The 26,062-nt window shown below is 54.8% G+C and overlaps 3 protein-coding genes across 3 annotated transcripts; 1 reads left to right on the top strand and 2 right to left on the bottom strand.

The window, feature by feature from the left end:
- Positions 1-343: 343 nt before the first annotated feature.
- LOC116780264 (avidin-like) lies at positions 344-2,001 on the bottom strand. The gene is made up of 4 exons (XM_032674943.1): positions 1,848-2,001; positions 1,540-1,750; positions 993-1,113; positions 344-667 (listed from the first exon to the last, which is right to left on the bottom strand). Exons 1-4 carry the CDS (start codon positions 1,917-1,919, stop codon positions 622-624), a joined length of 450 nt encoding a protein of 149 aa, XP_032530834.1. The 5' UTR covers positions 1,920-2,001; the 3' UTR covers positions 344-621.
- A 5,282-nt stretch (positions 2,002-7,283) lies between these two features.
- Positions 7,284-9,233, top strand: LOC116780484 (avidin-like). Its single transcript, XM_032675574.1, is given in 3 exon segments — positions 7,284-7,622; positions 8,429-8,639; positions 9,109-9,233. Coding segments are annotated over 3 exon segments (468 nt in total). The 5' UTR covers positions 7,284-7,490.
- Positions 9,234-11,440: 2,207 nt separating this feature from the next.
- Positions 11,441-25,789, bottom strand: GBA2 (glucosylceramidase beta 2). The gene is made up of 17 exons (XM_032674924.1): positions 25,635-25,789; positions 21,752-21,843; positions 21,417-21,532; positions 21,095-21,313; positions 20,293-20,532; positions 19,862-19,964; positions 18,410-18,563; positions 17,933-18,058; positions 17,646-17,830; positions 17,202-17,306; positions 16,442-16,549; positions 15,751-15,902; positions 15,525-15,631; positions 15,228-15,370; positions 14,840-14,955; positions 12,449-12,640; positions 11,441-12,352 (listed from the first exon to the last, which is right to left on the bottom strand). The coding sequence occupies exons 1-17, from the start codon at positions 25,787-25,789 to the stop codon at positions 12,125-12,127; spliced, it is 2,541 nt and encodes an 846-aa protein (XP_032530815.1). The 3' UTR covers positions 11,441-12,124.
- Between the last annotated feature and the right edge of the window lie 273 nt (positions 25,790-26,062).

Raw genomic sequence — 26,062 nt, 5'->3', positions numbered from 1 at the left:
CAGGGGGGGCTGTGGTTGGGCAGCGGCCGCCCCTGCCCGGCCTCCTGCCAGAGGACACCCGGTGGGAGACTGGCCACCGGCCATTGCACCAGCTGAGCAGGGTCTGGCTCCCCTGGGCCAGGGGAGGTCCTGGGGACCATGGGGGGGTGGCAGGGCTGTAGAAGAGGACCTGGAGGGCCACAGCAGGGGACACACATTGGGCCTCAGGTATGGTGACAGAAGGGACTGTGTGATGCTATGAGAGGGAAATGAGGGAATGTCCGTGCTGAGCCATGGAATTCTCGTCCAGAATAATTGGATTTGTTCCTCGGTGTGCAACAAGCCAATAATTACACACTCGACAGAGTCACTGATAATTTATTTCAGAGTTGCACAAGCCTGGGTGTTCAGGAGTATTCCACAAATCAAGCACATCGGCTATCAGCACTTTTTTCTGTTTATACATTTTAGCAAACAAAGGGTATAAAATTTTTTTTTACATATTCCACATTTTTCAACATCAGGACAGGAAACAGTGGAGATTTGCAACAAAGCTTTACTGGAAGAAACAAGTGGTGGGGCAGGAGTGGGGGCTTCCCCCTCAGTGTTGCTGCTGGCCTGGGAACGCCCCTGCTGCCCTTCTCACTCCCTCTGCGACTTCACACGGGTGAAGATGTTGATGCCGACCCTGCAGGGACACAGAAGAAGATGTAAGGGTAGCACATGACAATGTCCAAATGCACATCCAGCCCTGTATTCTCCCATAGCATTTTCACCTTAGTGGGACTGCAGAGGCTGTTATTTTTACATGCTTTTACCCATGCAGCAAGCAATAGAGTGAACTTTGCCACTGAACTTTGCTGAGTCGCACTTTTGCAGACTGATATTGAAGCTGCTTTTGCCAACACCTTTGACAGTGATGGTGGAAGCAACACAAAGCACTCATTTGTAACAGCTCTAACCCCCCCAGAGATGCACAGGGGACCTGTACAGGGCAGGGACAGGGAGCTCACCTGGTGGCTTTCCAGTCATTTTCAATGCTGTCCACGCGTGACCGCAGAAGCCACATGGTCTTCAAAGTCTCCTTTCCATCCTTGTCCACGAAGCATTGTCCCGTGAAAACGGTGATGGAGTCTGCAGGGACAGGAGGTGGAGTGATGGATGGCCAGGGTAGCAGGTCAGTGCTTGCCCTAGCACACGGGACAGTAGATCCCTGCTGTCCCTGGCCCCTGGGACACTGGGGACGTGGAAAGCAGGCAGGAGGGTTCAGAGGGCTGGGGGTCTCACATGGCAATGGGCAGACAGCTGTGGGCTTCAGCCCCTGTTGCATCTCCTGCCCACTGGGACTGGGAGGTGACAGCAGCCAAGGAGCTCCAGGGACAAGGCTGGGGGAGCATCAGGGGCACCAGAGGGGATGAGAGAGCACTGGTATAGTGCAGGGGAAGGCAGAGAATCAGCAAGGACACTGTGGGGAGGGGCAGAAGAGCTTCCAGGGTATCACAGCAGAGAGGGCAGGGCAGGTCTGGGAACACACCAGGGAGGTTGGGAAAGGAGAAGTACCTGAAAAGGTCCAGTTGACGGTGAAGCCAAAGGTGGGCTGGCCCTTCTGGTTTTTGCGTTGCAGAGACCCTTGCAGAGGTGACACTTTGATCTCATTCGTGGTGGCTGTCACAGCCGTGAGGTAGGAGCCAGAGAAGACACCGTCTCCATTCACAGCTGAGATGGTCATGTTGGAGCCCAGGTCATTGACCCAGTGCCCGATCAGGTTGCACTGCAGCAGAGGGGACTCAGTACCGGTGCCACAGCACAGCCTGCAGCCCTTGCCCACCCTGCCCATCCTGCCCTCTGCATCCCAGACCTGATCTTACCTTTTTTGGAGAGAGGCTGTGAGCCCCCAGGGCCAGGCCGAGCACCAGGAGGAAGACAGTTGCTTGCATCATCTCTGCAGCAGGCAGACAGCTGATGTAGCTGGGGATGTGCTCCTTGCAGGACTCTGCCAGTGCTCCTGCTCCTTCTCCTTTTTATTGCTGCCAGGGCTCAGGGTGGCAGCTCTGGCCAGGGCATTGTGCAATCTGGGTGTTTCCAAAGTCTTGGTTCCTAGCCATATGAGGGGGTAATTGCAGCAGACATTCCCAGAAAAGACTGCTGGAAGTGCCCCTCCTTGCTTCCCCTTCACATTGCAGATCAAATCTGGCTTCTGCCAGGACTGTTGGCAATAGTGAGATGGGAAAACCCCTCTCTGGAGCTTTTGTCCATTCTGCCACCTATTTGCCACTTCACTGCTGTGCCCCAGAGTGCCAGGGAGCCTTAAAGCCAGTGCACCTCAGACTGGCCACAGAACACAGCTCACCCTGCTCTTCCTCACCAGACATGATCATGCAAACCCACCCAGCATCCGGATTCCCTCGGGACTTTGTTTTTGGCCCTCCACACTCAAAGTGCCCCGTCCCCTCTCGCCTGGAGCTGACATGAAGGTTTGCTGCTCTTTTTACAGACTGGCTTGTGTTTCTTGGAAGGAAATTATTTAGTTAATGAAAACCCAATATTCCCTGAATATCTTGGACATTGCATGTTAATGCTGACAAAAGCTGTACTTACGCAGGGATTCTTGAATCTCTATAAGTACATATTATATAACTCCCCTTACGTTACAGTTGTTGCTGGCCAGGAAGGCTGAAGTGGCTGGGTTCATGCCAGAGTTTCTCCCCCATTTCTCAGTGCTTTTCAAGGCAGTCTCCAAAAATATATGTTTTAATTCCCCTAGTCCTCATAGCAAGAGGTGATGGAGCCCTATTCACCAGGAAATAATCCTTTTCTTAAAATGGAGACAGGGCAGCTCTTGGTCACATCTCAGAAATACTTTTCAAATTTGTCTTTCTCTTTAATCTCACATTTGAGCCCCAGTTTCTCTCTGACAGTAAAATTCAGTGCTATCCAGGCTGGAGAGCTCTGCATTTCTGCTGCTGGCTTCTCCACAACCTCCTTTCCTCTCTCCAGGAGTCCCACAGCCCTCTGGCACCCTGCCTGCAAGAGATCCCTGTCCAGAGGGCTGGCTGCCTGCAGGACGTTCCTGCCCCAGTAGTTGTTGTCTCAGAAATTAACTGCACAACAAGGACGTTCCTGCCCCAGTATTTGTTGTCTCAGAAATTAACTGCACAACAAGGTATGTTTTCTCACATAGCTGCTGTTTGCTCTGACTGTTTTTGGCAAGCAGGTGCTGCCTGCAGTGTGGTCGACCCTTTAGGTCAGGGTTGGTCTGGAAAGGTTTCAGGGGGCAAAAGGGGCACACATCACCCCTCTCTATTACACCCTTGCCATCTGCCCTCTGTTATCACCCCCTCTCTATCACCCCCTCGCCATCACCGTGGTTCAGGGAGCTCCTGCTCCAGCAGAGACCCCGGGGATGGGCAATGCAAGGTCTCCATGCCCAGCAACCCACAGCTCATTCACAGCTGTAGGTTCAAGTTTAGCATCACACAAACAATATTGGTTATTTCTGTCCAAAATCTTTATTTTTCTTGTATGTAACACTCCCTGTCCCACCGGTGTGCATTCCAGGTGCAGGCATAAGTTCAGTGCTCAAGGAGGCAAATTTCTTGACCAGCCTCAGTTGAGTTAAAAATAAAACAAGCCAAGAGCTGGGGTATCTCCATGGGTTTGCACCCTTCAAAGGGCAGAGAGCAAAGCAGCTTGGAGCTGGCAATCATTGCTATGGCTAAATTCTGCAATGCCATTCCTGAGCCCTGGTGCAGCAAGAAGCGGGCAAGGGACAATGGGCAGGCAGGGAAGTAGTGCAATGCAGAAAGCACTGAAGAAGCTAAAAATTGACAGAGCTGTGGTTTAAAACACATCAGTATCAGGAGTAACCATGAAAAATAAGGGTTAATCATAAATGGGAATAATAAGAAGAAAGCGTTAATAAATGATTCAACTTGCTTCCTCAAACTGGGATTTAATCAGCCTTGAAAAACAATAGTACAGGCTGTACTGTAATGAAAATCTGTGACTAAGGACTGTCCTCCCTCTCTGCAGCTCTGCCCATGCAGAAGCTGCTGAAAGCTGAGCCTGTCACATTAGAGGTTTATTGAGGTGATAGGGCCAAAAGAGGAGGAAAAGGCAGAAATATCCCTTTATACAGACTGAATACCTCAACCTTTGAGAAAAAGCCTGCAGACAGCCTGTTGCCTGGCGTTAAAGAACAATACAGGTGGGTTGCAGCAACACCAGCCATGTCAGAAGCTGTGCTGGCTTCAGTACCTGTTCTTGTCCCTTTCCAGCTGGATCAGGACATCACTGCTGCTGTTGGTAGCTTCCAACACAAGACAAGTGGAAGTGGGAACTGCAGGTGAGCCACACCGATGTCTCGGTACCCCTGTGCCCACCAGCCTCACCCTGGGGACCCCAAGGGAGGGACTCGGTCCCTCTCCATCATCAGTGGGCTCTGCCATGCCAGGATGACACCAGCTGGTTGGGAGGAGCCACATCCGGAACAATATGTCCTTCCTGGATATTGTTATTCCTCTACCCACACGGATGCAGGAACACTTCCCTGGGGAGTGAAGAAAGGCCCATGTGTCACCCACTTGACAGCACTGGGCTGCTGCAGTGATCCCCTGCCTGCACCGGTTTCCAGGACAGGCAAGCAGAGGATGAATGGTCACAACAGGTAGGACAGGCTGCTGCCTACCCCAGCCCTGAAGGCTATTAAGGATTAAGGGAGCACTAAGCTCTAAAGTGGACAGAAAGAGCTTATAGCCCTTCCTGTATGTCCTCAGAGCTCTCCTGCCCTTCACTGTAATATTCTCAGAAATCCCCTGTCCTATCTGTGGTGTCTCCAGACCTCCCCTGCTCTCCCTGTGATGTCCTTGATGCTCTTTTGTCTGTCCAGCTTCATCTGACCTTGCACAGGTCCCCTGGGCATCCCCAGAGGGGATGGGACTCTCCCACCATGTGGGTGTCCTTTGTCAGAGGGTCAGCAGCCCCTCCTATATAAAAGGGGCTGAACGGGCGCGGGGCAGCAGCACAGGCAGAGCCACCACCACCAACGCCATGGGGACCCTCGGCTGCTGCTGCTGCTCACCCTGGCCCTGCTTGTCCTGCACGAGGCTGCAGCCAGGAAGGTAAGGGCAGCCCTGGGGCAGTCTGGCCCTGCTGAGCCATGCTGTGCTGTCCCAGGGTGCAGGGTGGCTGGATGAGGGGCTGTGTGGCCTGGCTGTGCCATACCGTGTCATCTGATGAGCTGCATGCTCTTGTTGTGCCCTGCTGTGGCATCTGATGCCATCCCACTCCGTGCCATGCCATCCCACAAGCAGCATGAGTGACCAAGAGGCTGCCAGCTCTGGCTGTGCCACCCCTGGGGGTGCTGTTGGTCACCTCCCCTTGGTATAGGAGGGTATCCATCACTCCCAGCTCTCCCTTGCCCTCCCTGGGAGGAAGAAGTGCTGTCCCAGCCGCTGCCTATGCCACTGGTCCCTGGTGCCACACAGAGGGGCCTTGCCAGCCCCATACACGCAGGACACATGTCCCACTGCTTAGGGAGGCTGGAGGGATGGCTGTGACTCCTCACTGCCCGAGGCACCCACACAGCCCCCAGTCTTCATCGCTGTCTGTCTGGGGACGCAACAGGAAGGGCAGTGGATCTCCCTATCCCCCACCCCTCCCTAACGAGGCTGGCATAGCCTTCAAGTGCTGTGCTGACAGAGAAAGGAGAAAAAGGAAACAAGGTACCCAGCCTGGGTAGAAGGGCACATGATGTGGTTAGTGCCAGCCTCTGGCACAGCTGCTCACCACAGAGTCCTTTTCTGCCTCCTGGCCTTGCCCTGCCCTGCAGGCAGCAGAGGAGCCAGCAAGGGGCAGGGGGCAGGTCTTGCCAGCCATCACAGCTGGAGAGGTGGTTTGGTGCCTTGAGCAAAAGACCATGTGGCTTCTGAGGTCACTCATGGATGACATTGAAAATGACTGGAAAGCCACCAGGTGAGCTCCCTGTCCCTGCCCTGTACAGGTCCCCTGTGCTTCTCTGGGGGGGGTTGGAGCTGTTACAAATGAGTGCTTTGTGTTGCTTCCACCATCACTGTCAAAGGTGTTGGCAAAAGCAGCTTCAATATCAGTCTGCAAAAGTGCGACTCAGCAAAGTTCAGTGGCAAAGTTCACTCTATTGCTTGCTGCATGGGTAAAAGCATGTAAAAATAACAGCCTCTGCAGTCCCACTAAGGTGAAAATGCTATGGGAGAATACAGGGCTGGATGTGCATTTGGATGTTGTCATGTGCTCTCCTTACATCTTCTTCTGTGTCCCTGCAGGGTCGGCACCAACATCTTCACCCGTGTGCAGTCACAGAAGGAGTGAGAAGGGCAGCAGGGGTGTTCCCAGGTCGGCAGCAACACTGGGGGGGAAGCCCCCACTCCTGCCCCACCACTTGTTTCTTCCAATAAAGCTTTGTTGCAAATCTCCACTGTTTCCTGTCCTGATGTTGAAAAATGCGGAATATGTAGAAAACATTCTTAAGAAAATATATTCTTTGATGTTTGATCTTTGTATGTTTTCAAGATTGATCAACAAAAAGGGAGATTTAATCCATGAAACAGATAGCAGCTAACAAGCTCTAAATGATATCCGGGTGTTAGAAATACAAATTACTTCTTGGTAGAATTGCCTCATTATGGTTTAGGGCTGGACATGATCTCAGACCTAGGGGGAGGTCAACAAATCTTGGGAAGAAGGATGTACCACTGCTAGTGAACCAAAAGAATACAGCATTTAGGGGCCACAAGGACATTTGGCAGAAGCCCCAAGATAAGGAAGAAACTGATATGGATAACTCAGCAACTGTGCTGAACCAGCTCCGACTGGGTAGAAAGTAACTCCGGCAGGGGGAGATCGTGAGCACTGACTTCTTGCCCACTGAGTCTGGAAACCCACTGACTCAAAAGAAGAGAAAGAGTGAGCCTGCAGATTACTTAGCAGGAGAAATCAGAGAATCGCTAATGAATAGCAGATAGCATACTAATTAATGGAAGAACTATTTAACTTGTAGCCAAAGAACATTGATGCCTTTATTTGCTAAAATGTATAAACAGGAAAAAGTGCTGATAGCCAATGTGCTTGATTTGTGGAATACTCCTGAACACCCAGGCTTGTGCAACTCTGAGATAAATTATCAGTGACTCTGTCGAGTGTGTAATTATTGGCTTGTTGCACACTGAGGAACAAATCCAATTATTCTGGACGACAATTCCATGGCTCAGCACGGACATTCCCTCATTTCCCTCTCATAGCATCACACAGTCCCTTCTGTCACCATACCTGAGGCCCAATGTGTGTCCCCTGCTGTGGCCCTCCAGGTCCTCTTCTACAGCCCTGCCACCCCCCCATGGTCCCCAGGACCTCCCCTGGCCCAGGGGAGCCAGACCCCGCTCAGCTGGTGCAATGGCCGGTGGCCAGTCTCCCACCGGGTGTCCTCTGGCAGGAGGCCCGGCAGGGGCGGCCGCTGCCCAACCACAGCCCCCCCTGCTATGGAAGGGGCTGAGTGGGCGTGGGGCAGCAGCACAGGCAAAGCCACCACCACCAACACCATGGGGACCCTCGGCTGCTGCCTGCTGCTCACCCTGGCCCTGCTCACCCCTCACCAGGCTGCAGCCAGGAAGGTAAGGGCAGCCCTGGGGCAGAGTCTGGCCACGCTGTGCTGTGTTATCGCGGGGAGGAGGATGGTTGGATGAGGTTGAACTCCCTGGCTGTGCCATGCTGTGCACCACCATCCCTGTGGTGCACTGTGAGCAGGCACAGAGCTGCCTGCTGTTGCTGTGCCAGGCTCTGCCATCCTGGGGTGCAATGTAAGCTGACAAGGAGGCTGCCTGCTCTTGCTGTGCTTTCTGGTGCCACATTGTTCCATGCTGTGCTGTGCTGTGCTGTGCTGTGCCACAGTCTGTTCTGCCATGCTGTGCTGTGCCATGCTCTGCCAGCCCTGAGGCAGAGTGTGCAGGGCCTGGGGGGGGGACGTTTGCATGTTTTCACTGTGCCATGTAGTGCTGTCCTGTGCCACCTCAGCTCACACTGTTTATGTTATTTCTGCGTGAGGGGCTGAATGCTCTGATGCAGCCTTGAGGTACCCTGATGTGCCATCCTATGCCATCTCTCACACCATGCCATGCCGTGCCATGCCATGCCCCAGTGCAGCATGTGTGACCAAGGGGCTGCCAGCTCAGATTGTGCTGTCCTTGTAGGCCCTGTTGGTCACCTGGTTCTGGGATAGGGCAGTGCCCAGCACCCCCAACTCTCCCCTGCCCTGCTCAGGGAGAGGGAAATGCTGTCCCAGCTCGTGCCCATGCCATCATTCCCAGTTGCCACATGGAGGGGCCATGCCATGGGACACACCTCCCATTGCTCAGTGGGGCTGGAGGGGGGACCGTGGCTCAGCAGTGCCTGAGGCACCCACACAACTGCCGGTCCCCAGTGTGACCTACAGGGCCTGTGGAGGAACGAGCTGGGCTCCAACATGACCCTCTTGGCTCTGAACACAGACAGCACCTTCTCGGGCTTCTACCACACTGCTGTGACAGCCACCAACAAGCTGAGCCTGCAGTCACCCCTGCAAGGGGCCCAGCAGCACCCCGGTGCCAAGAGACACCCCACCTTCGGCTTCACCGTGCACTGACAGTTCTCAGGTACAGCAGTGCCGGCGATCCCCTGCCCGTGCTGGGAGTGGGGAGCCCTCCAGCTGGTCCCCCACAGCACTCAGAATGTCCAGAGGAACTCTGGCTGTGGGCACAGACTGGCCACACACACTTGCTTCTGCCCTGGGATGTGCTGATGGGAGAGGTGCCTGTCTGGGGTGGGTAGCGGGGCAGTCTGTCTGGGAAAGGTGGCAGGGGTGTCCATCTGTGTGTCTGAGGAACATGGCAGAGTTGGAGCCCATCTGTCTGTCCAGGTGATGTGGAGTCAGCCCATCTGGCCAATCTGGCAGGCAGGTCCATCTCTCTGTCCAGGGAATGTGCTGCGTGGTATCTGTCTGTTTGTCTGTCTGTTTGTCTGTCTGTCTGTCTGTCTGTCTGTCTGCCAACATCAGGTGGCCCAGGTGTCTCTGTCTTGAGGTGCAAGCCCTCAGCCCCCTCTGCCTCTCTCAAACCCCGCCAGATTCCACCACAGCCTTTGTAGGCCAGTGCTTTGTGGATCGCTGCGGGAAGGAGACACTGGAAACCACATGGCTCCTGTGGGAAGAGGTCCCATCCCACAGGGACACCTGGAAAGCCACCAGCTGAGCCCTGTCCTGGCCCTCCCACCCCACAGCCCATTATATCTATCTCTTGAGGTTCTAGAGGGAGGGTAGGAAAATGATCTTTTTTCTCTTCATTCAGCTGCTTTCTTTTTTGCCCTTTTGTATCTATGCACTCTGTCAGTGCTGTATTAGGTGTATTGGTCAAAGTGAGAACAATGAGGCAAATATGTACTTAAAAAGGCAACTCGTTGATCTTTGGAGAGTGGAAGGTCTATCAAGCACATACAAAATATTTGCTACACTAGCTAGCAGAATAGGCAAGTCTGGGAGACATCTCCAGGCCTGTTTGTTTTCCAGGGCCTCATTTCTGAAGTGCCTGTTCCACTTCCATTGTTAGAGTTCTGGTGGAAGATAAGACAGGCTCACCTTTTAGGAGCTCAAATAAAGGATACAAGACTTGTGTAGAAATGCCCAGGATCGGCCGGAGCCAGTTTATGGCTCCCAGCAGTTGCTGCAAATCATTTAAAGTCGTGGTATCTTTTACCTTGAGTTTCAGAGGTTGCAGTGTGATTGCCTGTTGAGTAATTCTTCATCCCAGATAGCTCCAGGGTTCTGTTTTCTGCACCTTTCCCGCTGCTATTTGGAGACCTGCTGCTGGAATAACATCAGGGAAAGCTGTATGACCTGCAAGTCCCTGTCCTGTGCTGCAGCTACCAGAAGATTGTCCATGTAATGGTAAATGACAGCTGATGGATGTGGCTTTCTCACAGGTTGTATTGCAGCTGCTACAACTCTTTGACAAATGATTGAACTGTTTCACATACCTTGTCGTCAAACAACCCAATGGTAACCAGGTGCAGAAAAAGCAACTCGAGGCATCTTCTGGATGCAAAAAGATAAGAGAAAAAACAGTCTTTCAAATCAATGATCTTGAAAGGCCACCCTGCAGGTAACATGGAGGGTGAAGGAAGTCCTGGCTGTAACGTACTCATAGGTTCAATCACAGAGTTAACAGCTCGAAGATCATGAAGCCTGCACCATTTCCCACTTTTCTTGGGAATGCAGAACACAGGGGAATTCCACAGGCTTGAGGCTGGGACTGTATATCCTGCATTCAGTTGCTCCTGTACCAGATTCTGCAACTGACCCTCTTTAGGAGACACAGGTCAACCCAAACTGGGTCATTTCTTTTCCATGTTAGCTTGCAGATGGTTTGCACAGCTTTTTGGAATGGCAAATCAATGACCCCTAAGGAAAAGCCTGCTTTTTTCCTGGTGTGATTTGCACGACTGTACCAAATTGCCCCAAGATATCTCAGCCCCACAGTGTACCTGGTATGGGAGCTATGAAGGGAGCTGTCCGAGCAATCTGCCCCTCTGGCCCCACTACCATAGGCAGGTGGGCACTTTGCTGAGGTCTCTGCAGGCCATCAACCCCCACAATAGTTGTGTGTTGGCTCTCCTCCAGGCCAGCTGTGTCAGCTCAGCAACTTGAGATATATTAGCAGTAGTATCACTTGTGGGTTCCTTTATTTGATGCTTTACCAGTCTGACCACATCTTCACCTCACTATTGGGGTGTTTAGCTTTAGAATTGATGAGTCACGCTCATTTCAGCATTGTTCAACACCAAAAGCAGCATGACGTCCCCTTCTCCATTCACCCCTGGTAGCTTTGCAAATAGGGCATTGTTCAAGTTGGTTTACACCCAGTCTGGCCAGAGTATCCCCATACAGAAAGGTGGCAGGAGTGTCCCTCTCTCTGTCCAAGGGATAGAGCAGGGGTCGTGCCCATCTATCTATCCAGGGAGATCTGTGTGTCTGTGGACATGAGAGGAAAGGCAAACCAGGCTGTGGCAGGCTTCAAATGCTGCACTGGCAGAGACAGAAGGAAAAGGAAGCACAGTGTCCAACCCTGGCCAGAAGGGGACACAATTCAGTCAAGGGCCCCAGCCCTGTGACTCCACTGCTCCCCACAGAGGCCTCTTCAGGAGGAATGATCTCTCCTCTGCTTCCTGCAAGGCAGGGTAAGGCCAGGAGCCAAGGAAGGAGCAGGTTGCACCTGCTGCCACATCGGAGTGGGCAGGCAGGGAGGCACATCTTGTTCCCTTTGGCAAAACTCCACAAGAGCCAGCAGCGACTTGGGCTGGCCCCATCCCTGCATGCCAGCCCTCCAGCCCAGCCCCAGAAGAAAAACGGAAGCAGCAAGGGCTCCCTCTTCTGGCTTGGTCCTCTGGTAAAGACGACAGTAAAGAACAGAGACAGCCAGACAAATTTATTAAGAACTTCAAGTGATTTATCCCCTTAAATGTGCTCCACTGCCTGCCCCCGGCGCCAGCAGGGAGGGGGGCCATGGTACCAGACCAGGACCTGCTGCTTGGGCTCAGATTGTCACCATCCAGGGAGCCGGGTCTGCCCTGGGGATTGCATCTGCCACAGGCCCTCCTGGGGCAGAGCCACTCAGTCTGTGCAGTGTCACCCAACCACAACCACCAAACCCACGTACCTGCGTGCACCAGTCCAACATCCTCACACACACATGCACACACACTTTTTATTCCTACAGGCCAGGTCCCCACCTCACCCAACCCTCTGACTGCACAAGAGGACTCCTGTGCCATTGGGCAAGAGACCAGCCCCAGTTTGGAATGGCTGGCGAGCTTGCAGGCTTATCAGAGCCCTGAGCAATGGGGAAGGCGAGGCACAGGCTCCAGCAGCAACTCCTTATCCCACACATCCCCCACACCTCTGGTCCCCCTCTTGGTGCTCAGCATCAGTGACTGGAAGCCCCTGAAGTCAAGGGCATGTAGTGGAGGTAGGGAAGGAAAAGAGCAATGGGAGTACTAGCACAGAGGGGGAGGGAAGGGTCCCTGCCTGCCATCTGAGGACCATCCCCAGCCCCTGCTGCACCCGGTGCCCTGCCCAGTGCCACCAGGCTCACGGGTGGATGGGGACCTGGCAGGGTGGTGTGGGTGCAGGTGCCCAGCCGGCCCGGCGCTCCAGGGCCAGCTGCATGCTCCAGATGCTGAGGGGCCGCATGTAGGCCAGCGAGCGGTACACCTTCTTCTCCCGGTAGGCCTCTGGCGTCTGGAAAGCCATGCCCAGCCGTTCCCACACCGTCCGGTAGCAGCCCTCCGCCGTACGGAAGCCTTCCTCCACCAGCCCCTGCGGCACAGGGAAGACGACCATCAGCAGCTTCACACAGTGCAAGGAGACGGCACCCGCGCCCAGGGATGTGCTGCTGTCGGCGTCCCCACTCACCTCCTGGATCATGGTGGCAGCCAGGGCGTACACCACGCCGATCCACACCTCGTTGGACTGGACGCTGGAGGTGTCGGGCACCCCGTCGGGTCTCATGCCATTCACCGCCCCCATGGTGCCCCCCGCAAAGCCCAGCACGTTCTTCTCAAAGATGGTCCTGAGCGCGCTGAGAACGTGACTCTTGGGGAAAACCTGAGTGGACAGAGACGGGGAGGGGGCAGCTTTGGGCTCAGTGCTCCAGCAAACCCCTCAGCCTGGCTCTCCAGAGAGCAGGATTCAATTTCCTTGGAGGGATCAACACTCCTCACTGGGTCAATTGACACAAATTTCCACCTCACAAAAATAATGGCAGGAAGTGAAATCTCCTCTTTCCCCAAAAACAAAAAAACAAACCCCAAAACTGCTCAAAACAGAGATGCTGAATTTTATTCTACCTTCCTCTTGAGCAGGCTTAACAGCTCATCCAACCAGTGCATCTCCAAAACCAGCTTCTCACCCACAGTCAATGGCCAAATGCCCTGCCATCTCCTGGGACTTTGCTCTGGGGACCTGAACAACCACACCACCCTCATTTCCTTTATGGGCACCACTTGCAAGGCAGCAAAGACCCAGGCAGCTCATCAGCACAGCCCAGGGACTTGCCAGAGCCTGCTTGCCACTCTGGTGACACCAAAGCCTGGGGAAGCAGAGGCTGTGATGACACCAGGCAAGAGCTTGCCAGGGGAGGCTGGACACTTCAACCAGACACCTTGGCAGACTCAAGGGAAAATCAGCAAATCCCTCTCAGCTCTGCTAAAGCCAAGCATCCACACAGCCATTCTTCCTCAGTCTGCCTCTGCATAGAAGCCCATGTGCTGCTCTGGGGATCCGGTGTGAAGCAGCTATCTCTGGCACGAGCTTTTGGGGCACAGCTTCTCTTACATTTCATTACTGACTTGTGCACACAGCAAGTACATGTTAATGAGGTTACAAAGAGGAGCACTGCCAGTCAGGCAAGGGATCAAAATACACGGAAAAACACCTCGATGCTCATAGGAACAGAGGAGACAAGTTCATCAGTCCCACCTCCAGTGAGCTCAAACCTCACCAGAGGGCAGGGAAGAGTGCCACCTTCAGCAACACAAGTCCAAGGCTAGGAAAGGCAAGGGACATTCTGGAGTGCACCACTTTCACTGTTTCCTCCCCAGTGGGTATTACTGCAGGTCTGGGCCAGATCCTGCCTGGAGCCCCAGGCACAGCCCCAATCCCACACTGGGATAAACATAGGAGGGCCTGACCCCAGGCCCATTTCTTATTAAAGCCCAAAGTCTTCAGCCAAACTCCCAAGTCAAGTCCTCTGAAATCTCCCCTCTGATTTACCAACATGTGCGAACAAACTCAGTCACTCTGCACCTGCACTTAGGTAATGGGAATCCAAAGGGAAGATGGACCTTGCCTAAGTGCTTTGAAAGGGACAATGTTGTGTTTCTCCAAGTGAAAAACCACTTGGAACAGTCTGCATGGTAGCGTGTGATTTTCCCTCGTGGCTGAACACAGCCACCACCTGATGCCAGTGTGAATATGTGGGATTGGGGCACTGGTTTAGGACGATCCTCGGAATTCCAGCTAACTAAAGAAAAACACCAGGTCCTGTTTACAAGAGAATATGAATAAAAGGGGAATGTTGAAAAGGATGGGTGGACAAGTCCCAAAACCGGACTCTGTGTGTGTGTGCAGCTCCATTTTTCTTTCAGCGCCCATACAACAGATGATGAAGTGGTTCATCACCCTCCCATACACCAAGTCACTCCCTCCTTCTGTCAGCACGCTTGTCTGCCTGTCCATCATCACCAGAAAGCTTTGGTCTGACAACTGCCCATGGGGCACAAATAATCCACACAATGGCACTCCAGTGCTCAGCTCTCTTCCAGATAGGGTACCACCAGCTCTTCCCATCCCACCACACCTGAGGAATCTGCAGACAATTCTTCTCTTGCAACTGAAGAGCAACAGACTTGAAGGACCCAAACAAGCCATAGTTCTCTCAGATACGGATTTCCGATTTTTTAGGGCAGCAAATAACATGTGGAAAGTTCCATCACTTTTTTCTCCTGTTTTTAAGCAAATAGCACCTTGCAAGAGCAAATACCAGTGGGACCTTCCTCCAAGTGTGCCATAGCTGACTATGGTTACACACCCCTGCCGCACAGCGTCTCTACAGGCAGATTTTGGTTTAAGGTGGATTGCACCATGTCCATCCAAAAGCCTCCACCACTGCTATGGGAGAACAAGCTAGCGGCCCTGCTCCCGCCCCCAATGTGTAATCTCCACCATGTGCCAGTCCTGCTGCTGTTCCCCTCCTGCCACATGTTCCATCTCACCCCAACCATACCAGGCCGCCCCTTCTTATACCTCAAACTCCCCTTGGTCCAGGCCACAAGCCCCAAGAAACCACTGCCCAGCACACTGGTCTGACATGATGCTGCTGGAGGTGTGACTTCCACTGCTGTCGTAGTTGTAGTATTTTCCTGGAAAAGGTGGGAAACATCAAAATCAACAGTTTAGGATACTGGCTATCCCTACATTCCTCCCGGTGTGGCAGAAACCCAGCAGCTTTTTCCACAAGGCTCATACCCTTCCTGTTCCCTCTCCAGTACCTACTCCTTCCCTTCCACTTGGAGGAGCAGCATGTCCCTTCCTTCCACCATTCCCTACAAAGGCTATGATCCAAGGAGCAGCCATTGCCCTCCCAAGGGACACATGGCCAGCTGAGCATGGTTCCCCACCAGCGAGCACCCACCATTCCAGAGCATCCTCTCAAATGCCTCCTTGCCCTTGCTCAGGATGGCCATGTATTTCTGCTGGATCTCAGCATCCCCGAGCACCTCGGCCATCTTGCACATCATGCAGACAGCAGCCAGCCACAGCCCGCCACAGTAGGCACTGCCAGAGGCAAGGAAGAGAAAGATCAGCAATGTGGGACACCTCATGGGCTGCACAGAGTTCCCACAACAAATGGGGACCAAGGGCCCAGCTCTGAGCTCCCTCCCCTACCCACAGCCCCCATCTCCAACCCCTTCTCGCCCCTCTTGCTCACCTGGCTCCATGTACCACCCACGCATCGTACGTCTGGTCAGCAAAGCCTCCGTTTTCAATGAGCCCATCATTGTCCGTGTCAAACTTCAGCTCCGACTCCATCACAGTCTGTGGGAGAGGCAGGAGATGGTCGTGCCTCAGGAGCATCCATCCCCTCAGGAAGTCGCTTGGCTCCCAAGGGAAACGGGAAAGGATTGATGCCCCATGGTCTGATCTCCTCCCAGTACCTGGCAGACCGGCCACATGTCCCGCAAGTACAGGGAGTCATGTGTCAGGTAGTAGTCACGGTACACCTGCAGCACAAACTTCAGGTTGAGGTCCTTCCAGTCGGCCGTGTCGTGCATCAGGTAGGCATTGACACGCTGCCACGGCTCGTCACCTAAGCACGGACAGAACGGATACAGCAGGGCAGCACGCAACAAACATCCCCTCTCCCACCCAGGGACAAGGTCCCAAAGGCACTGGGATCAAACAGCACTGAAATATTATGTTCTACCCTGTGCCATTTCCAGTAAGAACAGCCTTCCTACTACTGCTATCCCTCTTGTACAAGCTCCATGCAGCACGGCTTTCACCACCACCCCAAAACATCCAGTATTTCATTCCCAGACAATATAGAATCATAGAATCATTTAAGCTGGAAAAGATTTCTAAGATCGAGTCCCACCATTAGCCCAGCACTGCAAAGTCCACCACTGAACAATGGCCTTAAGTGCCACATCTACACATCTTTTAAACAGCTCTGGGGATGATAAACCCACCACTTCCCTGGGCAGCTTGTTCCAACACAACAACAAACAGTGTATTCTATGAACCATCCCCATTTCCCACAGCTTGGGACTTAACTACCCCAAGGAAATGGTATGAGTAGCCTTGCACCCCCCTCTGCCTCCCCGCAGGCCCAGACAGACCCCTCACCTGGGTCCCCAATGTCGTGTGGCACCACATTCTTCAGCTTCACCTGGGCTGTCTGACCACACATCAGGTACTGACGGAGCTGGACATCCTCATTCACCACTGTGACAGCTGCACAGGACACAGAGCAAGGCACGTCAGAAGGGCAGCAGGAACTGCAGCAGAAAGGTCCAAGCACAGCTACAAGCAGAGCCACCACCACCAGCACACCAGGCTGTCCTTTGGGGCTCTGGCTGCAAGACCACAGCCCTCTGCAAAGGGCTGAGGGCATACCAGGCTGCTCCCAGGTCCCCCTCAGCAGGAGACATGTAACTGTCACCTCCCCCTTAAGAAAGAACCCCCTTAAGAAGGAACCCCAGTGAGCTCAGCCCTCCCACAGCCCAGTAAAAGGCTCTGTTCCAACACTGCTCAGGCCACCACCGAGCAGCCCCCAAGCCCAGCCAAAGCACCAGGGTCTGCAAACAGCCAAATGTGTCTCCTCTGCAAGGGGCACAGACAGAGCTGGCAAGACCAGGGACTCTCCCACGACAGACAGAGCCACCTGTGCACCCTCAGCTCGGCAAGAAGGCATCCAGTGTTAGGCACAGAGATGCTGAGGCAGCAACACTGGGGGTCTGCAAGTCCTGAGCACAGCAGAGGAGCTGGAGAGGGATGCCAGCTCCATGGCACAGGTCTCTATGGCAGGAGCTGTCCCCAATCCTCCATCTCTTCCCCAGTTGAAGACCCCAGCAGGCCCCAAGGCAGGGTCTCCTGGCTCCCTCACCAATGTCATACTGCAGGCTGATCTGCAGCTTGGGCCACAGCATGATGAGAGCAAAGGAGGCGTAGAAGTGAACGTCGTAGGTGTTGTACATCCGGTACTCCTGGCCTGGAAACACAGGGGACGTGGTGAGGGACAGCAGACCTGCCTCAAGGAGGGCAAAAGAAGGGCAAGTCCTCCCTCACACATGGCCCATCAGGGTGGGCCCTTTCCCGATACAGACAGAGACTCCTGTTACAAGCAGGTTTTGTTCTCTCCATAGAGCACCAGCGGTCTGGGGAAGACTTCATGCCGTATCCTACAGGGCTGCAAGGGGTTTTCCTGGGAACAGAGCTGCTCCCTACCCATTGTGGTGTGAAAAGCATTCCCATGGCAGGTTAAAAACATCTGGTAACAGTAGCAGGGAGGGCTTGACTTGGGACCATCCATCACATCCCTGCAAGTTACCTTCCAAATAAGCAAACCTTCCGTATTCCCGCAGGAAAGGGAAGAGGTGGGACAGGCCAGCCCCTGCAGGCCCCTGAAGGTCCTCAGCACAGCAATCTGGGGGCACCTCCATCCAGATGGTCCCCCCATCCGTCAGGAAGTACAGCTCATTGAAGAGGGCTGACTTGTACCAGGACGGCAGCTGGCTGTGGGAACGAGGGAAACTCAGCCACAGTGGACGAGGTGGGGATGCTCCCACTCCATCCAGTTCCAGGAGGCCACCAGGAAGGGGCTCTCATCCACCCTACCTGTTCTCCAGGATGGGATTCTGCCACGCTTCAATCTTCCTCTCCCACTCCTCATAGTGTGTCAGGGCGTGATGTGACAGGGCAGGAGCAGCATCACCTCCACTGCCAAAAAACCGGGTGTACCGCCTGCCGAGAGGGGGTTTGGTGAGCATGCCGTGGGCTCCAGCTGGGAAAGCCACCCGGAAACGAGAGGGGCTGGACTTTAAGGAACACCAGAGTAGCTCAACTGCTAGTGTAAGGTCATTGAGGAGCAGGGGGTCTGTCACCACCCCCTTAAGAAAGAACCCCAGTGAGCTCAGCCCTCCCACAGCCCAGCAAAAGAGCTGGTGACAGCAGAGGTCCCCTCCCTGAGCTGGCAGGGCCACGGATGCAGGGAATGGGTGGCACGAGTCTCCCCACATGGAACACAAGACCAGAGGCAGCGATCAGGGGACTCCAGGGACATGAGCCAAATCCCACTGGAGACAACTCACCCACCTGAAGTGCAACTTCTCCTTGGAGCCAAAGTGAACACATGGCATATCCCAAGCCAGGGCCAATTCCAGTGTCCTGTGTCCCTGGGCAGGCACTCTGCAGCTGGCACACACCACCGCTGCCGTCACCTCCCCCTTCTCCGTCTGTCTGCTTTTACCTGATGGGAAAAACGTTTGTATTCGTAAGAGACCAAGGAACTCCTGTGAAGGAGTAAATGAAGATCACACACACCCCAGAGGGGATTGAGACCCTTTGGGCATAGCACAGCCCCGCTGCAACCTGGAAGTTACAGCCCCAGGGTTTTAAGGGATGACTGTTGCTGCAGGAAAAGATGCTTCCATGGGCGGAGTCGTCCGTCAAAGCAGAGGAACAAATCAGGCAGGAAAAGCCACCAGGCATGAGTGGAAGGCACAGAAGTCCCATGACTTTGTATCCGTTCTGCTCAGAGACACTGACCTTCTGGTGACAGTCATTGCTTCCAGCTTTTTGCAGGGTGTTTGAGCCATGCTGGTATTTAAGAAAAGCCCTGAGGCAGCTGCATAATTATATGCTGGTTGTGACATGTGTACAAGGTAAACTCATTAGAGCAACAATTTTAACATAAGCACAGATCCTGACTATGATAATATCTGGCATTCATGAAGGAAAACCACATCCCAATAGCCTGAAGAGCTCTGAATGCATCCAGGCAGGAAGCTTATTTTTCCGGAAATATTCAGACAAACATTTCATTTACATAATATAAGGTTAAAGAAATACTGCAAAGACCCAATGTCAGCATCACTAGTTTGTCAGCATCATCCTTGCTTAAAAGCTGACAGAGACATTAGGCAAATGGTCACCTTTCATGGCAAGAGGAGGTGAGCAGCAAGGGCTGGGACCTGCCTGAAGCAAGGCTGCTTCCAGGCTCCTCCCAAGGGAGTGAGTAGACAGCTGAAGGATGATGCAGAGTTATCGAGGGAATACCGGAGACCTTTGGGGAACTGGTACAGTAACAAGCAGACAGTAAGTGATGGCAGTACCAAACGCCAAGGGCTGCTAAACGCCTGCTGGAATCAACCTGACGGGACACAGCTCACTCATCTGGCAACAGGGACTGAGGGAAGGCGGCTGGGTAGCACCCTGGCTAGCCAGCACAAACCTGAGCTCAGTGGGCAACCCCACACAGACTAAGGAGATACTGGCACATGGAACTAATAATGCCAGGAACAGCTCCAAAGTGGTATGAACACCACTCTTTTAGAGAAGCACAGCAAGGACAAGCAATGGAAAGGTTGGATACAGCCTAAAGTTGGGAAGAAGCCACGGCATCCCACAGAGCTTTTAGCAATGGCACCAAGGTGGCTGGAGGAAGGGAATTTTGCCTTGGCTCAGGTACTCTGTGCCCCACAACTAGGGGTCACTCATTGCCCCTGCTCCCCCTTCACGTGTCCCATGGAGGATGGAGGGACTCACCGGTGGGTGAATCCAGCCTGCCATCCTGCAGGAGGTCCTGCCACACCTCTCTACCCAATCCCATAGGATTGAATGCCGTCAGGTGGGTGACTCCCGTGCCAGCCTGGAGAAGGGAAGAGAATCCTCAGGGGCTGGTACTTTGGAGGGGCAGACGCAGGCTCTCCACCCCCAACAACAACACTGGTACATCACACTCACTCCCCACTTGTTGCCCTCCAACTGCAACTCCAAACCTACTCACCCACTGCCCTGCAAGCTTCACCCACAGCTTCTCTCCTGCCCACAGGGAGGTCATGTCCCCTCCCCTGAAGTCAGGCAAGCACTGAGTACTGCTGCTGGCCCCCAACCCATTGACACGCTCATCAACTATCGGCTGCCTGGAAGCAGCCCCACCCCCCAGCAGGAGCCACAGCACCAGGGCAGCTCTTTACCTTCTCCCGAGCAGAGATGGCGAGAGTGAAGGGGTTCACACTCGTGCAGTGGTGCAGCAGGACTCCAGCAACTCGCTCGCCATCCTTCTCCAGGGCGAAGGGCTCATTCCAGTGCCCTCCGCTCCTGTCCTCCTTTGTTCCCATGCCGTTCTGCAGGCTGAACATGATGGACACTTCCACGTCCTCATCCCTCCTGTTCTCCACCTCCCAAATGAACACTCCCACTGGCAGGCTGGCGTCCTGGCAGAGACAGAAAATGCCATGTACATGGCTGGTGCTCCACCATTGGCTGCCAGAGGATGATTTCTTTCACTGCCATGCAGGACACAGGGGGAGGATCAAGAGCACCAGAACAACTCAGTCTTGGAGTCTGTTGCCAAGCTGAGGAGGACCAGCAGGAGCAGAGGAATTTATGGGGCAGGTAATACAAAATTCAGAAGAGGAGCCCTGGGCTAGCAAACACCACACCCGACAAGAGGGAGACGGAAAGCAGTGTTTAAGGCTCAGCTGAGTGTCTCATCCCTCAGCTACCTGGCAGGTTGATACAGGCTCACGTGCTTCCCTGGGGTAAGAGGAAGGTCAGATGTGTCAGCAGCACAGCCTGCCACCCTCATCTGGGGCTGGGAGCCAGCACGAGCAGCATGAGGGAGCGCTGAGCCATCCCTTACTGTCATCCTGAGCTCCTGCATTGCTGCAGGGGTTCCCCCTGCTTGGGACCATTGCTGAGCAGAGACACAGGGAAATGTTGGGAAAGCCCAGCTAATAAGCAGCTCTTCCCTTTGGGATGTCATCACCTCCTTACCTTATAATCATGGGGGATGACGGGAGAGACCTGTCGGCAAGTGAGCACCACATTCTGCCCCGGGAGCTCATAGACCATCCAGGCCCGAGGGTACAGGGCGTGGTAAAAGGCATAGTGGCCACAGTAGCCCCAGTTCCAGCTCTGCAGAGTGCTGGGTCTCTCCACAGACAAGACCTGCTGGTAAATCGTCTGCCCCTTGCAACGCAGGCACACGGTGAACTGGGGAGGAGAGGAACATATGTAGGGAATGAGATGAGCCCAATGAAATGGCCCAGGCTGCTGCAGTGCCACTGACTCCCCCTGCATACCCTGCTGCACCTACCTGGTTGGCGATGACTGTTTCGTAGTTATAAATGCCAGGATTCAGCTGCCAGCGGCAGAACTCACCCCGCCAGCCACGGGTGATGGTGCCTCCCCCGATCCCGCCCAGCGGACACCCTGGCAAAGACACCAGAAATTAACACCCCCATTCCTCCCCATGGTGGGATCTGGCTCAAGGACCCTCCCCCGGCAGCTCCACAGGGGGGCCACTCAGCACTGCCCACACCACACAGGCTCATTAACTAACTCATTCCGTGAAGCACCCATGTGAATCTCTGCCCACCCAGCACACTGGGTATTGCACCACCCCAACCTGTGCCCAGACTGGAAGCTGACCGTAGATCTGCTGCAGAGGGACAGCACACAAGAGGTCAATGAAGGCAGATTTCTTCTCTATGCGGGTCTTCTTGACCCACCACCTGAAGTATCTGCAAGGGAAAGAGAGGTATGAAAGAAGAAAGCAGGCACCACCATCCCTTCAGTGTCACTGGGCGGGATGTGACTAGCACAGGTTGAGCTTTCCCTCTTTGTAGAGATGTACAACAGGAATGTGTCTCCCAGGGCACAAGGGCTGACAGCCCCTGCCATCCATCTGGAGCGCACATCGGTCAGCAGGCATGAGCAGGCAGAGCTCGTGCTGCTAAGGGCTGACTGCATAGACCCAGTGTCAAAACAGAGCACTCTGATACCCAAGTGCAGGGCTCCCAGCTCATGCAGGACCAGAGGCTTTTCCAGACATCCATGGAGAAGTGGGAATGCACATAAGGACCACCACCACCACCTCCATGTCTGGTACAGAACATCCAGCTAAGGAAGGTCTGGGAGTGGAGGTACATGCCCAGAGAAGCCATACACTGCTCCAGGGACACAAGCCTTGCTCTTCCACCTCCACATCCCCATTGCCACACACAGTCCTACCACATCCCAGTGCCACATCCTCAGGGGCAGGTGGCACAGGGCAGCCTGGACCTGGAGGGGGTGATGGTTGCAATCTGCAGCTGGTAGGATCGTGGGGACTCACCTCTGCCCACAGGCCTGCTGCATAGCCCTGCACTGCCCATCAGATAATTTCTCACCCAAAGGTCTGGGAATCAAGACACCTAAACAGGGGCACACCTGCAGCTGGGTGTGCCAGCACCACTCCAGGCAAGAGCAGCAGGGCTGGGCTCCGAGTTGGCGCTTGTAAAGGACTGGCTTTGCTAATAAACCGCCCCGAGTTAAACCTTCCATATGGAGACAATTAGCATACGGAAACCAGCTACTAGACCAGAAGCTGCTGAACTTTGCCTACTAAACAGTCAGGCAAGACCCAACCAGTAGCTCCATGCCCTCAGGTGCCAGGTGGGCAGCAGGGGCAATCTCCCTGAGCTACCTGCAGGCACCCATGCCATCCATGCTGCCAAGGAGAAAACCACCTCAGCTGGGAGAACACAGTCTGTCCCGCTCCAATGGCTTGCGGGATGCAGGTGGCAGGCAATGGGCAAGCACTAATCCTCCAGGACATGTATACCCAGAAGCAAGGGGGAGAGGCTCTTCTGTGACACACTAATTCTATACTTCCCCTACAGAAACAACCCACGCTCCACCTTTTGGCTGTGTGGTCACTAGACGTTCATCTTTATTCACCAACATTTAAAGGTCCCCAAATCCCTCTCAGGGTGAGATTTTCTGGGTTGCAGTCTCCCAGGACCTGACTGCTGCGTGCTCTCCATTCCTACAGACCCACCCTCATGTTTGATTGACTATGGACACTTTGCTCACAGAGGTCCATGGCATCATGAGAACCAGCCTGTCCTGCACGACCGCCCTGAACCAGGGCCTGCCGATATCTTCCAGCTACATCTGCTGCAACTGCTCTTCTCCAGCTGAGACAGCCACAGCCTTACCCTGCCAGGCGAGGTTTTGGCAGTGCTCTTCTCTGTCTCTCAAGGAAATGATTATTATTCTTTTTCAACCCAGCGTCAGGGGACCAACCCAGCTGCTTCCCCAGCAGGTTTCTGGAGACAGGAAATAAGGTGCCCAGGCAGAGTGGCTGCAGCACAGCCTAGTGGAGCATTACGAGTCCTTGGAAAGGAGGCGGTAGACAGATTTCAAAAAGCAGTTTTTCCAGGAGCACACAGCAGGAAAGGTTTGGGATTTACAGCCACTGCCAAAGTCATTTGCCACCTCTTTTCCTGACAGCTTCTCCCAGAATCACACAAGACAAGAGGAGGTGGTCAATGTCCAATTGCTGGCTATTAATAGCTCTGCCAGGACTGCAGAATGACTGGGAGAAAGCCTTTGTGCTTTGCAGCCCCAAAAGCCCTGTCAGGGTTGGAGGGCATTTCTTTCCCTTCAAATTGGCAGTGGAATTAAAACCTGTCTGAACATTACTCAGCTGATCTAGATTTATGTCATGACCCTCTCTCACGACGCACCAGCCCACCTCTGCAGAAACCTGCCTGCACCTCTTCTCCTGCCTCACCAGCCCCAGCCTGCACAACCCTTTCTTTCCATACATGTACATCCCGCTCAGAGCTACACCAGTGAGCCCTGATTAACAAAAAGTCCTGCCCCAAGGCTGCCAACACGCGCAGCCAGGCCACCCGCATGACAGGCTGGTGGTACAGAAGAGGACACCCATCATCAGGTTTAATTTGACACGACACACATCAGCCCAGGATGTGGTGGCTCCTCTGGAGGTTCTGGACTTCCTGAGCCAAAGATGTGCAGCAACCCCAAGGCGCTCCCAGCCATCTAGGCAGCCACCAGCACCTGCACCAGGTGATTTTGCACTTGATGCACCAAGCCATGCCGGGTTTTGAGAGAATTCCTGGCACTGGTGCCATTCGTCATGGGTCATTCAGGAGAGCACATGCCAACCCGCAGGGCTCCAGAGGTTCAGATCCACACACCATTCCGCAGGACTGAGGTCCAGGCTCCTCTCGCAGCACCAGCACCCAAGTTTCTATGAGCTGGATGCTTCTGCCAGGCAGACACCAAAGTGCCCACCAATGCCCGGGGCACGCAGCCTCCCAAACATCCCCACATCCCTGAACTGGCTGCCCTTTGCCAGGCAACAACGCTGCCCTCAAGTTTTAATTCAAACCCACACAGGTATTTCTCGCCACCTCGGCACCTCCTCTCCTCAAGGCTGCAAGGAAGCTTTGCCCTTGCAAAAGTACTTTAAGATGACAACCAAACTACCTCCTAAATTTGCACAGGGGAAGAGGCAGTATTTTGAGTTTCAGCTCCTTATTTTTAAAACCTTTCCTAGGACTGATAGAAGCCACTTCCATTCTCAGACCCCTGTGGGAACATGCCAGGAGTGGCCTCCCCAGGATCACTTCTCCCTGCTCACCCCACCAGAACTTCATGCTTTCCCACATGCTCAGCTCATCCCAACCTGCCGTGACAGCTTTCATTTATCTCTAGTGTCTGACCCACGCTCTCCCTTCCCTGATGCCCAAGCTCGCGCCAGGGTGTCTCAGGTCAGACAGGCATGCTCTGCACCCCGAAGCAATCCAATATCTGCCCTCTCATTAGGCTTTGCAGGAACCAGCTTGGCAAGCAGCAGCCTCTAAGGACACCGGCAGAAAATGGAGGCAGGAGATATAAATCCAGCACAAGGAAATAAAGTGACGATGCCGTCACTTGTGCCGGCGTTCAGCTTGATGGGAGCACAAACACCGCCAGCGTTCGGACACCGGCTTTAAAGGTTAAAACAACACCCTCGTCTTCCACGCGTGTTTTCGTTACTTCCAGCTCTCCCCGACGAAAAGCCGGGAGAAGTGCCCCGTTTCCGAACCTGCCACAGCTCACAGCATTCCAAACCCCTCCCAGTCAGCCCCGGTTTGACCTCCTGCCGCCGAGCACCGGGGACGATGCCGTGTAAGATGCGGCAGCGATCCCTGGGGGTGGGAGATTCCCATCCTCAAGCGATGCCTCCAGCCCTCCCAGCTCCCCGAGTTTTGGGGAGCCTGGGTGCTGCTCCTCTAGCACCAGTGCTCCCAGTGCCGGCGGCTCCGGGTGCGAGCAGGGCGGCTCCCGCCAGCCTGGGGCCTTCCGTGATCCGCCGGACTCTGCCCTCCGAGCACAGGGACACCGCCGGTACCTCCCCGGGGCGAGCCGGCCGTGGCACCGAGGGGCTCCAGCGCGGCGCGGTGCCGTGTCCCCCCGGGACCACCCCCCTTCCCTCCCTCCACGGTGTGCTCCCGGTGCCCTCCATCCCCCGCCGTACCGTAAGCCGAGGCCGACGTGCCGCAGGACGTCTCGGAGCGACACGTCCCCGGCGCCGTAGGGCTGCCGCGGCTCCTCGAAGCGGTGCGCCAGGCAGACGCGCCAGCCGTCCGCCGCCACGCCGCGGCCCCGCGCCGCCCCCTCGTACCGCCGCATCAGCGGCCCCTCCGCCTCCGCTGCCGTCGCCTCCGCCGCCATCGCCGCCCCCCTGCCCCGCGCGCGCCCTCTTCTTCACCGCCCCGCCCCGCCCCGCCCGCGCCCCCGGGGCACGGCGGAAACACGGGCCCGCCCCGCCGCCGGCACCCGGGGGCGCCCGGCCAAAGGCAGCCGAGCGCCGCCCGAGCGTCCCCGAGCAGGGTCCGAGCGCCTCCCGAGTGTCCCCGAGCTGCGACCGAGCGTTCCCGAGCGTTCCCGAGCGCTGCCCGAGCC

This window comes from Chiroxiphia lanceolata, chromosome Z (assembly GCF_009829145.1).
Source record: "Chiroxiphia lanceolata isolate bChiLan1 chromosome Z, bChiLan1.pri, whole genome shotgun sequence".
NCBI classification, from domain to species: domain Eukaryota; kingdom Metazoa; phylum Chordata; class Aves; order Passeriformes; family Pipridae; genus Chiroxiphia; species Chiroxiphia lanceolata.
Note: the sequence above shows the minus strand (reverse complement) of the source record. Positions and strands in the feature narration are given on the sequence as shown.

Bases quoted from the DNA above. Each gene is read 5' to 3' on its own strand.
- LOC116780264 (XM_032674943.1), bottom strand. From the start codon at position 1,919: ATGATGCAAGCAACTGTCTTCCTCCTGGTGCTCGGCCTGGCCCTGGGG. The intron at 1,751-1,847 runs GTAAGATCAGGT...CCTCTGCTGCAG, and splicing joins ACAGCCTCTCTCCAAAAAAG to TGCAACCTGATCGGGCACTG. The intron at 668-992 runs GTGAGCTCCCTG...GTGTCCCTGCAG, and splicing joins AATGACTGGAAAGCCACCAG to GGTCGGCATCAACATCTTCA.
- GBA2 (XM_032674924.1), bottom strand. From the start codon at position 25,789: ATGCGGCGGTACGAGGGGGCGGCGCGGGGCCGCGGCGTGGCGGCGGAC. The intron at 21,844-25,634 runs GTACGGCGGGGG...TTTCCCTTGCAG, and splicing joins CACGTCGGCCTCGGCTTACG to ATACTTCAGGTGGTGGGTCA. The intron at 20,533-21,094 runs GTAAGGAGGTGA...TGTCTCTGCCAG, and splicing joins TCATCCCCCATGATTATAAG to GACGCCAGCCTGCCAGTGGG.